Raw genomic sequence first — 12979 nt, 5'->3', positions numbered from 1 at the left:
GAAGTAACCCCAGTTTCAGGAAAACCATTCCATGAAATAAGAAAGCTACTTCCAGCTTGCCTTCTACTGAACTTGCTTATCGCGTCTTAGATGATACTGCTGATAATGCAGCTCATCACTAGATATTTTGGAATATTACTTAATATCAGTGATGTATGTGATGGTTTATCACGTTAGAACTTCATACTAACATTAATAAAGGTTTTGTGTTATGTGCAGAGCAGTATATGATGCTGCAAAAATGATGCAGGGCTGGAGTACCTCCCATACAGGCTGAGAGAGTTGGGGTTGTTCAGCCTGGAGAAGAGAAGGCTCCAGGGGAGACCTTTTAGCAGCCTTCCAGCATTTAAAGGGGGCCTACAGGGAAGATGGGGACAGACTTCTTAGCAAGGCCTGTTGTGGCAGGGCAAAAAGTAATGGTTTTAAATGCAAGGAGGGTAGATTTAGACTGGATATAAGGAGGAAATTTTTTACAATGGGGATGGTGAAACACTGTAACAGCTTGCAGAGGGAGGTAGTGGAGGGTCCCTCCCTCCAAACATTCAAGGTCAGGTTGGGTGGGGGTCTGATCCAGTTGAAGATGTCCCTGCTCCTGCAGGGGGGTTGGACTGGGTGACCTGCAGAAGTCCCTTCAATCCAAAGCATTCTACGATATTGTGCTGTTCTACTGGAGGAGACAGGAGATCTTTGGCCTTAAGCAACGTGGAGCAGCTAAGATGAAGTCAGTCTGGCGTCTACCTTGTTATACCTTGTGCAGAGATGGGACAAGTATTGTCCCTCCAGGCCAGAGGAAAGGGGTCTATTACAAAGGTACTGGTCCTCCCAAAGGGAGTTCGGCTGGGAAGGACGTGTATTCTCTAGAGGAGGTCTCCAAAGAGCATCATTAGGGAATCTTAGTGCTATCTCTGTGCTGGAGCCAAAGCACAGACTGCTGCCTGTGGCACAGCCTCACTGACACCTGTATGTTTTGAGTGGGGACTTGCAGCAACACTGCCCGCACCAGACCTTTCCTGCCTAAATAAAGGAGTATTGCTCTCAGAGGAGAGGGCTTAGAGCTTGGAACTTCTGATGTTAGCTTGTAGGATAAGGCTAGTACTGATGGGATCACAGACTCTTCCTATTCATACGGTGATTAACAGCGACAGGCACACTGCATCTTTCCAGTGCATCTTCTGGAGGCTGTCGGTCCTCTCTTCTGCTGTAGGCAGACTGACTCTGCTGTTGCTGTTTTGTCCTTCTACCAGGTGCAGATGTGAATAAAATCAGCTTATTTTATTTGATATTTCTGATTAATATTAATATTTCTGAGCTTGTCCTCCTTAGTCCATTGTGATGGAGCAGTCACTGTTTTTAGTTAACACAAGTATTTAGCGCTTAGAGCTCTGAACATTCTGTGGAGGGAATACAGTAGCCAGAGAGGAGATGAGTCTAATTTTTCCTAAAGCTATAGTCATAGACAAGCTAGTAGTTCGCTCTTGTTGGTAGGGAAGGCATTTTGCTACTGGGGGATTATATCTATTTCTTCTCTGTGGGCTTGCTTCTTGCCCTCATTGGTATATGTGGGCGGTAGATCAAACTCTGGTCACAGCCGTGGTACATTTGTAATTCTTCAGAGTGTTTCCCTTCAAATATTGCCATCTAGAGTTTATGGAATAGCGCAAACACCCTCTAAGAGGACAGCGTACTCCATAAAGCTGCCTTTGGGAGACTTTTGTGTGAAATGGTAGAGTCATAGTTAGTGCCCTTGGAAGAGTATCCTTTCAAAATGAAGTTGTCCTGAGCTCTGAGTAGCCTTTTATGCTTCTGAAATACCTGATGAAAGAGTTCATTTCTTTGAGAAAACTGAGTGACTGCTTTCATTCTGCCTTTGCAGCTTGGAAGAATTCTTCGAAGCCCATTTATGAAATTTGTGGCACATGCAGCATCCTTCATTATTTTCCTAGGCCTGCTGGTGTTCAATGCTTCGGACAGATTTGAGGGTATAACAACGCTACCGAACGTCACTGTTACAGATTACCCTAAGCAGATCTTTAGGGTGAAGACCACCCAGTTCACCTGGACAGAAATGCTGATCATGGTATGGGTACTTGGTATGTACATCACCCCTTCAACTTTATGTCAACTGTTTTCCTGCAGCTGTAAATTGTAAAAGAAAGGAGAGGAGCCCGGGTCCCAAATCTTTGCTCCAGAGTAATCCCTTAGGGCAGATAACTGCTTTCGAACTGGTGAAAGCATCAGAGCTTCTCTGCACTGCTCCCTCTTGCAGCCTGGGGTAAAATTTTGTTTGCTGATTTGCTGCATGGTTTGGTAAGTCTGGCATTTGTAACAGGAGCTCAGGTTTCCTGAAGAGAACACCACAGAAATTATACTTTACTGAAGTGTTTTTCTTAAGTACCATCGGGAAGCCGACACTATACATGCCAGAAGGTCAGGAGTTTCTTCTGCTTGGTGTTAGTGTGCTAGCACATCAGTGCTGATGTGGCATTGCTGCCAAGGTAGCATTTGGGGACATCACAGTCTCTGCCAGTGTCAAGGGGCTAATGAGTCACTTCTCATCATTCAGTTCTTGATCAGCTGTCAGCCTGTTTGAAACTTCGTGTGGCAGGAAATGCTGTCTTCTAGCATTTCATCAGGGTCAGGTGCTTTATGCAGCACAATGTCAGTTTAGCCGCATGATAATGAAGCATTCTCAGCTTTTATGGGCTGTGGAAGACAAAAAAAGTGTTACTGTGACTGCTACTTGATGGTGCCTCGTTCTGCTTTGTGAATCACCTGTATCTCCTGGTACTGCTTTCTCTTAAACCATATTGGGGTAGGGAGATGCACATCCCATGTATGCTGCCTTTTGGGAGGCCCAGCATGTGCTTGTGGGCCCAGCATGTGCTCTTCATTTGATAGAAGTCAAGGACTGAGATTTTGGTGGTCTTGGACTCAGTCCCTGTGAGACTTGGGCACTCAGAGACAACCAGCCTCAAGTCAATCCAGTGCGTGGCTTTTGTGCCTATGGTTGGGATGGCAGCAGTTACCCGCTGAGTTACCCAACCAGGGAAGCAAGAAAAAAAGGTGTGGGGATGTAGTTTTGTTGTTAGGAATTTTTGGTTGTGTTTTTTTCTGTTGTTGCTGTTGTTTTGTTTGGGTTTTTTTATTTTCCTAAAACTCTTTAAGTAAAAAAAACCAAAGTCTTGATTCCCAACAACTACATCCCTAGGTTATGCTGAAGCTATGATCCAGATTAATCCCACGTAAATGAATTTCTGGGGAGAAGCCTAAGTAAGAAAGCTGAATTACAGATAGCCAAATTTCACTTTCTGGGCAGAAAAGCATCTTTTTCTGTAAGGTGGAGAACGAGTAGTATAATTGTGCCATTTATACTGGATCATCGGTGTAGCTGGGTAGTTGTGCTCCTCTGTAAAAATTAATCCTTCCAAACCAGACTTGTTTTATGAATGTAAATGGTAAGGAAATGAGAGGAGTTATTTTTCCCCATTGGACATTTTTTCCTTCCTAAGAAGCACAGTGTGCTGTTACCTTGTTAGCCTGTAATACTTGCAAAGCAGTGGCTCTACGCTGCTCTGTGTGGTAGACGTCTGAGCTTCATCCCTGCTTATCAATTAATACTTTGCCATTTGATCAACCCTATTGAAACCAAGAGAGCCTCACTCAAGGTGTATGATGATGCTGTGACACTAAAAATAAGTGATTTTTTTGCTCCACTGGTACCGCCTGGTTTCACAAAGAGGGGGAATACTGAGATTTTAAATGAAAAGATTTCGTCCAGCATTGCTTTGTTTCATTTCTTGATGCAGGTATGATGTGGTCAGAATGCAAAGAGCTGTGGCTGGAAGGACCCAGAGAGTATATTTTGCAATTATGGAATGTTTTGGATTTTGGGATGCTGTCCATCTTCATTGCCGCTTTCACAGCAAGGCTTCTGGCATTCCTACAGGCCACAAAAGCACAACAATACGTGGACAACTACATTGAGGAGAGTGACCTCTCTGAGGTCACGCTTCCTCCAGAAATAGAATATTTTACTTATGGTGAGTTTAATTTTTCTGCAACACAGATCCTAACATAGAAAAACTGGTAGGATGCCTAAGCATTTTGAAGCCTTAAGATGAATATTTGTATATGTTTGTGTTCATAGCACTGTCTGGCTGTTCCTGCCTCAATATTTTTGTTTCTATGCTATTTAAACAACATCTGTTATGACACTATTTTGATGAGTAAATCTGCTAACATATTAAAACCAAACAATAGGCGTAAAGGCACAATCAGTTCAAATATAGCTGTCTGTAATTTTGTTATAACTGTTTATCCTGGAGCTAAATTTGACCCTCTTGATTTTAAACATTTGCAAGCTATATTTTACACTTCATTTAGTGCACAACAGATAAGATTTTGATATGAATTTGTTTGGGTTGGTTCAGTTGCTTGATACTCATATTTGTAAGGATCGATCAGCATTTCCTGCTGAAGGAAGGATGCTGGCATAGTAAAGATCTGTTCAGATAGAATACAAGTACTAAATAGTTATTGCACTGCAGAAATTGTAATTAAAGATGTGATGAATCTCTTTTTGCAATGCCAGCAAAGGCTCTATTTGCTGCTGATGGTGTATTTTTAGCATATGCTTTATGAACTTGGATACATTATAACAGCAGACTTGGTTTTGTTATTTATGTTAATTGCTATATAATCAACCTGAAATTGTACATGTGGAAATGCATATTTAGAATCACGTGGTATTTTGATATGAAAAACATTTTAATTCAGTACTATTTTGCTAAGATAATTAGTTCATGTGATAAACAATTCATTAATTATATATAAATAAATTATTTCTGTGCATGTTATGTGTAAGAACCATAATCTTACTTCCATTGAAGGAAAGGCAACATTCTTCATGATTTCAATGGGAACTGGGTTATATACTGAACTTGTAACAGTGGCAGAGCTTGGTGTGATTAATGAAATTATTCATCAACGAACGCTGTTAATTGTCCATCAGTAACACACAAAATACAAATAAATTACTGGCTTTAGCATAGTGCTTATTAACAGAGCTAGTAATACAGTCGTGTTAAGGAAAGCAATAAGGAATTATGTATTGTTATATAGCTCATGTTAAAATGCAAACTAGAAGAAAATGTCATGTTTCTTCAAGCACAGGATTTTGTTCTAGCAAAAGGTAATGTAACTTCAGAATTTGTGACTTGAAGTAGGAATAGAGTAGCAACTATGAGACTCTTCAAATATCTGTCTTGGCTAAATTCAGAGACGTTCATGGAAAAATCCTACAAAGATTTATTTTTCAAGGTTGTGGTAAATGAATAACTCCTTACACTTACCCCTATATTTTATATCTTCCAGCTAGAGATAAATGGCTCCCCTCCGATCCTCAGATAATATCTGAAGGGCTTTATGCAATTGCTGTTGTTCTTAGCTTTTCTCGGATTGCGTATATCCTACCTGCAAATGAGAGTTTTGGGCCCTTACAGATTTCACTTGGCAGGACTGTTAAGGACATCTTCAAGTTTATGGTCCTCTTTATTATGGTATTTCTTGCATTCATGATTGGAATGTTCATACTGTATTCCTACTACCTTGGAGCTAAACTAAACCCAGCTTTTACAACGTAAGTATGAAGTTACATTTCAGTGAAAAAAAAACCACTATGAAGCATTCAGGTTTCTTTCACTAAGGCAACAAAGTCTATGAGATATTACATACTCTTTCTAGCATAAAAGTAGAACTGAAGAGAATTGAAGTCAGAGGGAAGTTGGTATCTCAGAACCTTAGGAAGCAGAATACAAAAGAGTAATTCTTTTCTACTTCTGAAATGGAAGCTTTCATTGCAGTCTAAAATAATTTGACCTGTCTATTATGTTAAATCACACACATTTGTGGACACCAGATTGCACGAAAATATTATTGGTATCTTCTGAGTGACATTTCCCCAAAGCAGCCGCTAGAATTGTAATCTTTAATGGGGCTCTATCTAATTGGGACACACGGAAGTTCTGTCCTATGCAGAGCTAGATTCAAAGATAATGAAGTGAGAATATGCTTGTTCTCAAAACCTGGAAATATAATACCTTTCTAATTCCTGTTGTTTCGCATGTACAAGTATTATTACAACTCTATTATCTATGAGGGATAGGTGGAGCACAGTGGAAAAATTGAACATATTGTGAAAAATATTTTCTTGCATGTTTGTTGTTTTGATTAGTACTCTACAGACCTGGTTCACAGACAAGTTACTTAAGATTGTTAATTACTTACTGTAAACACAGCTTATGTATTTATTCGTGAAGCTAATAATGCCTTCCTCTTTTTTTTTTTTTTTCCTACAGAGTGGAAGAAAGTTTCAAGACCTTATTTTGGTCAATATTTGGCTTGTCTGAAGTAACCTCTGTTGTCCTCAAATATGATCATAAGTTCATAGAGAACATTGGTTATGTACTTTATGGCATATACAACGTAACGATGGTGGTAGTTCTCCTCAACATGCTGATTGCTATGATCAACAGTTCATATCAAGAAATTGAGGTGGGCTCTGCTCTCAAGTTGTTTTCTTTTGTAGTGTTGAAAAAGGGCAGAATTACTAGGAATTATTTCAATGCCGGCTTTTTGATATGCAGTAAAGAGATCACCTCAGTAAAGGAGAAAACAAAAAATACTATGTTCCTAGGACTGAATGATTTAATCACTCAAGCAGCACAACCTTACAGGATCTGAATAAGTAGCTAAACTTGTGCCGCATATACGCATTTAAGGAGATGTCATCTGTCCAGAAATCTTCAGATCTAAAGTAATATTCAAATGAAGACTGCTGGGAAGGAGAAAATAAGGTTGCTGGGCATAATGTTTTAGACATGAGTGGTTCATTCCCAGTTTCCTTAGGATGCTTATTGTAGGTTTCCTTAATGTAGTGCGCTTCAGTCTTTGACAGATCATTAGTATATGGATTAAATGTATTTTGATATGCTCTTTAATGGAAATCTGGTTTTCAGTTCGAATCCTCAGACTTTTTAATTACATATGCATAAGTTAGACCATTATGCACAGCAGTGATATGTGGCCATACTTTCTTAAATTTATATGCCACTGGACCTAAGTACAGGTGCTTATCTTCAAGATCGTTCTGACTGAGTCACACTTCACAATGCTTGTGCACTGTGTTTGTAAGGCGTACTTCTTTCCACTTTAGGTACAACATTACATCTCGATTCTAGATTTACTGAGCTGTGCTACATGCCCTGAAAACACAGTGGCAGTATTTCTCCACACCTGCCAAACTGCTCATTTGAATACTTGAATTTCAAACAAAGTTATTGGCTGTGTTGCTTATTAAGAGAGATACATTTTATTTGAATCATAGAACCATAGAATGCTTTGTGTTGGAAGAGACCTCTACAAGTCATCCAGTCCAGCCTCCCTGCAAGAGCGGGGACATCTTTAACTGGATCAGGTTTCTCAGAGCCACCCTACCTGACCTTGAATATATTTGAATTTCATTATGATGACAAAGTATCTTCATTATTCAAGATAATTGGAGTATTTAGCATCCAAATCCAATTTAAAAAAATCAGAAAATTTAAAGTAGACAAGATATTTGTGTTTTAAAAATAAATCCTAAGTTGCTGAAGTGAAAGTTAAATGTTTCTAGACCATGGTTTCTGATACTATTAGAAGAGAAGCACATTCACATTGACATTGGCGCACACCCACACTAACAGGAAAATATCTAAGCCATAAAAGATATGTTATTTCCAGCATTTCCAGGGACTTGTGGTAAATGTCAGGGAATTCAGCAGGAGAAGACTAGTAACAAACATTTTGCCTTTGGAGTAAACCAAGTCCAGTCTTGGAATATTTCAGTAAGAATGTGTTAGGACATAATCAGTTTGTCAGTTTTTAACACAATTTGTGCATGACAACAAAGTTTGTATTTTCTGTAGTCTATTATAAATCAGAGTTATTTTTCATGGTTATGTAAAAAGCTGTGAGTGTGTGAGTATTACCATTTTAAACCATGTCTGCCTTGAAGCTGACACTGTGTCACTTGTATGAGTAACTAATTCATGTGAGTAACAAATTCATTTGACCACTTTAATGAGAAAAAGGAGATTTTAAAAATCGAAAAAGTTCCACTTTAAATAGCAAGGCGTTTATATGTTGGCTCTCACTCAGTGCAAAAACAACACTTGTTTAAATGGTTTGCATGCTCCAAATAAGTATTGTCAATGAGGCAATTAAAATTTAGTTTAAATAGTCTTGAGCGGCTGCATTTTTTGCAGAACTACTGGGAATGTTACTAGCAAGCAAGTAACATTTTATGTAAAACCAGAAAGAGTCGATACCTAAAAGAAGTTTCACTTGGAAGAAGCTTTGCACTTCATAAAAACAAAGCACATGCATGTTTTTATGTCTCAACACAGGATGACAGCGATGTAGAGTGGAAGTTCGCCCGTTCTAAACTTTGGTTGTCTTATTTTGATGATGGAAAAACATTGCCTCCACCATTCAGTCTTGTACCAAGCCCCAAATCTTTTTTCTATTTCATTATGAGGATCATTAACTTCTCTAAGTGCAGGAGGAGACGGCTACAGAAGGACATTGAAATGGGAATGGGCAATTCCAAATCTAGGGTAGGTACTGAAATATTTTCATTACAGTGAAGAATTCTGTGTCCATTCCAGCGTTCTGCTTTTCTTCAAGTTTTGGGGTATAACCTGTGCTTCTGATGGTAGGACAGTAATTAGTCCAGCATTCATATTTATTGATTTATATTTCCAACTGCCTAAGCGTACTGCATAAAATCAAAAAAAAAGCTATAAATTTTCTTTGGACAGCAAGGTCTAATGACTGGAAAAACGCAACTGAGTGTTTAAAGACACAAATAATTCCCACAAGTCGTGATCTAAATATTGAATGAAGATAGTTTCAGCCTCCACTACAAAGATTTTTAGTTCAGGGGGATGTAAATGGCCAACTGGGGCACAGACGGGTTAGAGAGGATAGATGCGGCTTTTCTTATAAGTTAAGCTCAGGGCCCTGGGTAGTACAAAGACTGGAGGCAATACCTTAAAAATAATTTTTATTTGTTGTACTGTAAATGATCAGAAACGTCAAGTCTGGTCGTCTTCTCTGAAGGATCTCTTCGGAGTCTAGGACTTCTGATCTGTTAGTGTTCCCGAATCTTCAGTAAAAAAATAATTTTTTCCATTTTTCTGTAGGCAGTGCAAGTAAATATATGTTCATAAAAACATCAGTTTAAATCAGTTTAGCTAGAAGCACTTTTTTGGTACTGACTGCTCATCTTTTGCTCTGTAGGGCTCCAAGTGCCTGAACTTCATTAATTCTCTCTAGTCACCGTACAGAAGATGTGTTTAAAAAAAAAAACAAAACAAAGAAACTTCATTACCCTCAGATACACTTTCAGAACGAAGCATTCAGTAGTGCTCACATATCACACAGCGGTACTAGTATCATACTTGGAATGTGAGTCACTAAAGAACTAAAATCCTGTCTTGAGTCACTGCTGGGACAGGTCAGGTGGAGTTTTCCTCTAACTACTAGCTAAATGATTTTTCTCTGAAAAGAGCAGTCCACACTCCTCCTGTGTATTACACCGTGCAAAAATAAATCCTTTCCCACTCTCTAATAAAAAAGGGTGATGAGCTGATCATCTCATTGCCCACAAGGATGTGGGCAACTTGGAGTAGATAAAACCAGCCCAGTGGTGGCCCAGCTGCAGTGACAGGCTGCATGCTGCATAGTCACAAAACCCATGACAGGTATGAGAGCATCACATCTGCTCGACTTCAGTTGCTCCTCTACGCCACCAGAGAGGCCAGCTGTCATTGATTCAGTGACTTTTAACTGGCCACACAGAAAATTCATGACAGATGCAGATTAGGGGCTTGAACCTGTTTCTATGGATACACGTTTTTACTTCACCCTCACCAATGTATCTGAGAAGGGTTAGTTTCCTGATTTGGTAGTACAATCCTTCTGCATTACTCACAAAGCCCTCTTGTCCAAGGCGGCTTTTCACCTCTTCTTTTTTATTAGCCCACTGCCACAAAAAAAATGTTCAATTATTTGGGATCTGATAGATTTGTAGTCCTTGAATAACTGAACAGAGACCGTTTTTCTAAATGCATTACTATTCCTGAAAATTGTGTTTGGAAAAACACTTTGAACTAAGCAGAAAAGGTTTTGAGCATGTATTTGTGGTTAAGCGTATGCTTAAGAGTGTAGATCCATAACAGATTTTTGTTAAAGCCAGTTCAGAGAATCATAGAATGGTTTGGGGTGGAAGGGACCTTAAAGATCATCCAGTTCCAACCCCCCGGCCATGGGCAGGGACACCTCCCACTGGATCAGGTTGCCCAAGTCTCCATCCAACCTGGCCTTGAACATCTCCAGGGATGGGACATTTACAGCTTCCTGGGCAACCTGTTCCAGTGCCTCACCATTTTCATGGTGAAGAAATTCTTCCCTTACATCTAGTATAAATCTTCTCTGCTCCAGTTTACACCCATTGCCCCGAGTCCTATCACTACAAGCCTTTTTACAAAGTTCCTCCCCAGCTTTCTTGTAGGCCCCCCTTCAGGTACTGGAAGGTCCCCTTCAGGAACTGGAGGGTTTGATTCCTTGCTCTTGCCACTCATTCCTGCTTCCCAGTCATAATTCATTATTTCCTCAGCTGTGTGAGCGCATTTGCTTTGAAACTGTGCCCTGAACAGGATGGCTAAAACTCTTAGTGTTTAGGAAAAAAACCCAAAACAACACATAAGACAATCTGGTTTTTAGAAATAATATTCTGATATAGTGACTATGGAGACATCCCCAAGGTGTCCCCAAGAAAAAACGGAGCTGAATTGTAACTGTGAATTCCATAATATATTTTAATTATGTCTTATTTCTTCCTAGTTAAACCTTTTCACTCAGTCGAACTCCAGAGTTTTTGAATCACACAGTTTCAACAGCATTCTTAATCAGCCAACACGCTATCAAGTAAGTACATACAGTGGCCACTGCTTTGCATAGTAGAACTGTGTGAAGGCACTAGCAGAATTTTGGGTTTCAAGTACATTTGAAATAAAGAAAACCTCGTGTAGAAATCAAACTCAGGGATGCTACTGAAAAAAAAAAAAAAAGATAGTTATTGTTCAAGTCCCATTATGTGAGGTGTTTGAAAAACTGGCCCACAGAAAACTTAAGTTTTCCTTCCATGTCCCGGTTTGGAAAGCATGAGGAGCAAATGTCTGCAGCCAATTTCTGAAAAAGGAATGTGAAAGCATTGAGCTAAGTAGGTTAGCTTTGCTTTCCCCTCCTTTCTTCTCCTGATCTGAGATGCGACAGTCAACATTCCTACAGAGGGGAATGCTCCTTTCTGGTGAGAACAGTCTGCCAGGTATTACCATCCTGTTTTCTAGCTCAGAAATAAAAGAATAAATAGGAGCTTTTGCTCCCTTAATGAAAATGTTGAAGGTATGCGGTCTGCCTGTGCAAATTCTGTTAGACAAGCTGCATGAGATGAGGTGTGGCAACGCAGGACAAGAATACAACAAACCCTGGCTGTTACGGTATAAAAATATAAATATAAGCTTAATGAATCCTTTATAGCTGACATTGTACTGTCACACTGTAAAATCTCAACTCTTTTTTCTTTCTTTTTAAAAGGTAAAAATTTATATCTTACTAGAACACATCCTTTCACATATGAACTGAGTTTAACAAAGAGGAGACCTATTCTGAAGCTACTTAAAGCCTAAATTAGGTGTGTTCAGACATATTTTCCTGTCATCCTGTTCCCCACCAAAAGTTGCAGTGCACTGTAATAAGAGGTGATTGGATGAGAAAGGTGCTTTATTGTAGCGATGATTTGCAAGATGTCACCAAAAAAGCCCATATGAGGCAACTTTTGATCTGGGGCTATTCACTCTTTCACTCACATAGATGGAAGGGAGACAGAGAAAAGTGAATAGTTTTTAATTATATGTGCTCACCTGATTTTGTAACTGTTTTAATTTGGCAGCAAATAATGAAAAGACTGATAAAACGTTATGTTCTGAAAGCACAAGTGGACAAGGAAAATGACGAAGTAAATGAAGGTAAGAAAGAGCCTGTATTTGCAATATTCTCAGGAAATGTTTGTTGTGTTGTGTTAGGAATTGGTATTACACTGGTGGATGGAGGTTTCAGGTAAAAAGAGGGGTTATTTCTCCTTTAAATGCACTGAACTCTGATAGCTGGTAGTGGAATTATGCCTGTGACAACAAAAATGGCCGAGTACAGGCAAAGGAGTAGGACTGAGACATATGGGCCCCATTTTACAGGTGGAAAAAGAGGGCACAGTCATGAGACATGGTTACAGAGGGAATTTGTGAAGAAGGCACTAACACTTCCAGAGCCCTAGTCAGAGCTGCAGGACATATTTCTGTCTTGTCCAGCTGAGCATATAAATCTACCACTTCACACCATGAGCTACTTGTATTACCTTCCTTCGTAAAGCTGTACGGAATACTTCTTTGTGAAATTGCACAAAGCTGCATGGTGAGAAAATTTACAAAGCCCCTGAACCTCAGTGTTCAGCTGCAAAGGAAAGATGTCGTGTTCTTTGTGTCATGCCCATCTTACAGAGTCACAGAATGGTCGGAGTGAGAAGGGAACTCTGGAGAACATCCAGTCCAACCCTCTGCTAAAGCAGGCTCACCTATAGCAGGTTGCACAGGAACACATCCTGGCAGGTTTTTAATAACTCCAGAGAAGGAACCTCTACAACCTCTCTGGGCAGCTGTTCCGGTTCTCTGTTGCCCTCACAGTAAAGAGCTTTTTACTTGTTGCTACCCCAAGTATAGATCCAGACTTCGAAGCTACAATTTTTGAAGTCTGCTCTATTCTAAATTGAAAACTTCTGCATTCTTATGTACTGCAGCTATATTAAACCTAAGCCTAGGGATGT

General features: G+C 39.6%; 1 protein-coding gene across 3 annotated transcripts in view; it reads left to right on the top strand.

Annotated features, from left to right (window-relative positions):
* The window catches only part of TRPC3 (transient receptor potential cation channel subfamily C member 3), a 45784-nt gene that overhangs the window by 31234 nt on the left and 1571 nt on the right, over positions 1-12979 (top strand). For all 3 annotated transcript variants that reach the window (XM_069855168.1, XM_069855166.1, XM_069855167.1), the window contains exons 5-11: positions 1874-2090; positions 3807-4040; positions 5374-5638; positions 6357-6552; positions 8445-8654; positions 10945-11028; positions 12053-12128. In XM_069855168.1, coding sequence (XP_069711269.1) covers positions 1874-2090; positions 3807-4040; positions 5374-5638; positions 6357-6552; positions 8445-8654; positions 10945-11028; positions 12053-12128 — 1282 coding nt within the window. The remainder of the gene's footprint in view (positions 1-1873; positions 2091-3806; positions 4041-5373; positions 5639-6356; positions 6553-8444; positions 8655-10944; positions 11029-12052; positions 12129-12979) is intronic.

The sequence above is a fragment of the Phaenicophaeus curvirostris genome, chromosome 4, assembly GCF_032191515.1.
Source record: "Phaenicophaeus curvirostris isolate KB17595 chromosome 4, BPBGC_Pcur_1.0, whole genome shotgun sequence".
NCBI classification, from domain to species: domain Eukaryota; kingdom Metazoa; phylum Chordata; class Aves; order Cuculiformes; family Cuculidae; genus Phaenicophaeus; species Phaenicophaeus curvirostris.
This window is presented reverse-complemented; position numbering and strand designations above follow the sequence as displayed.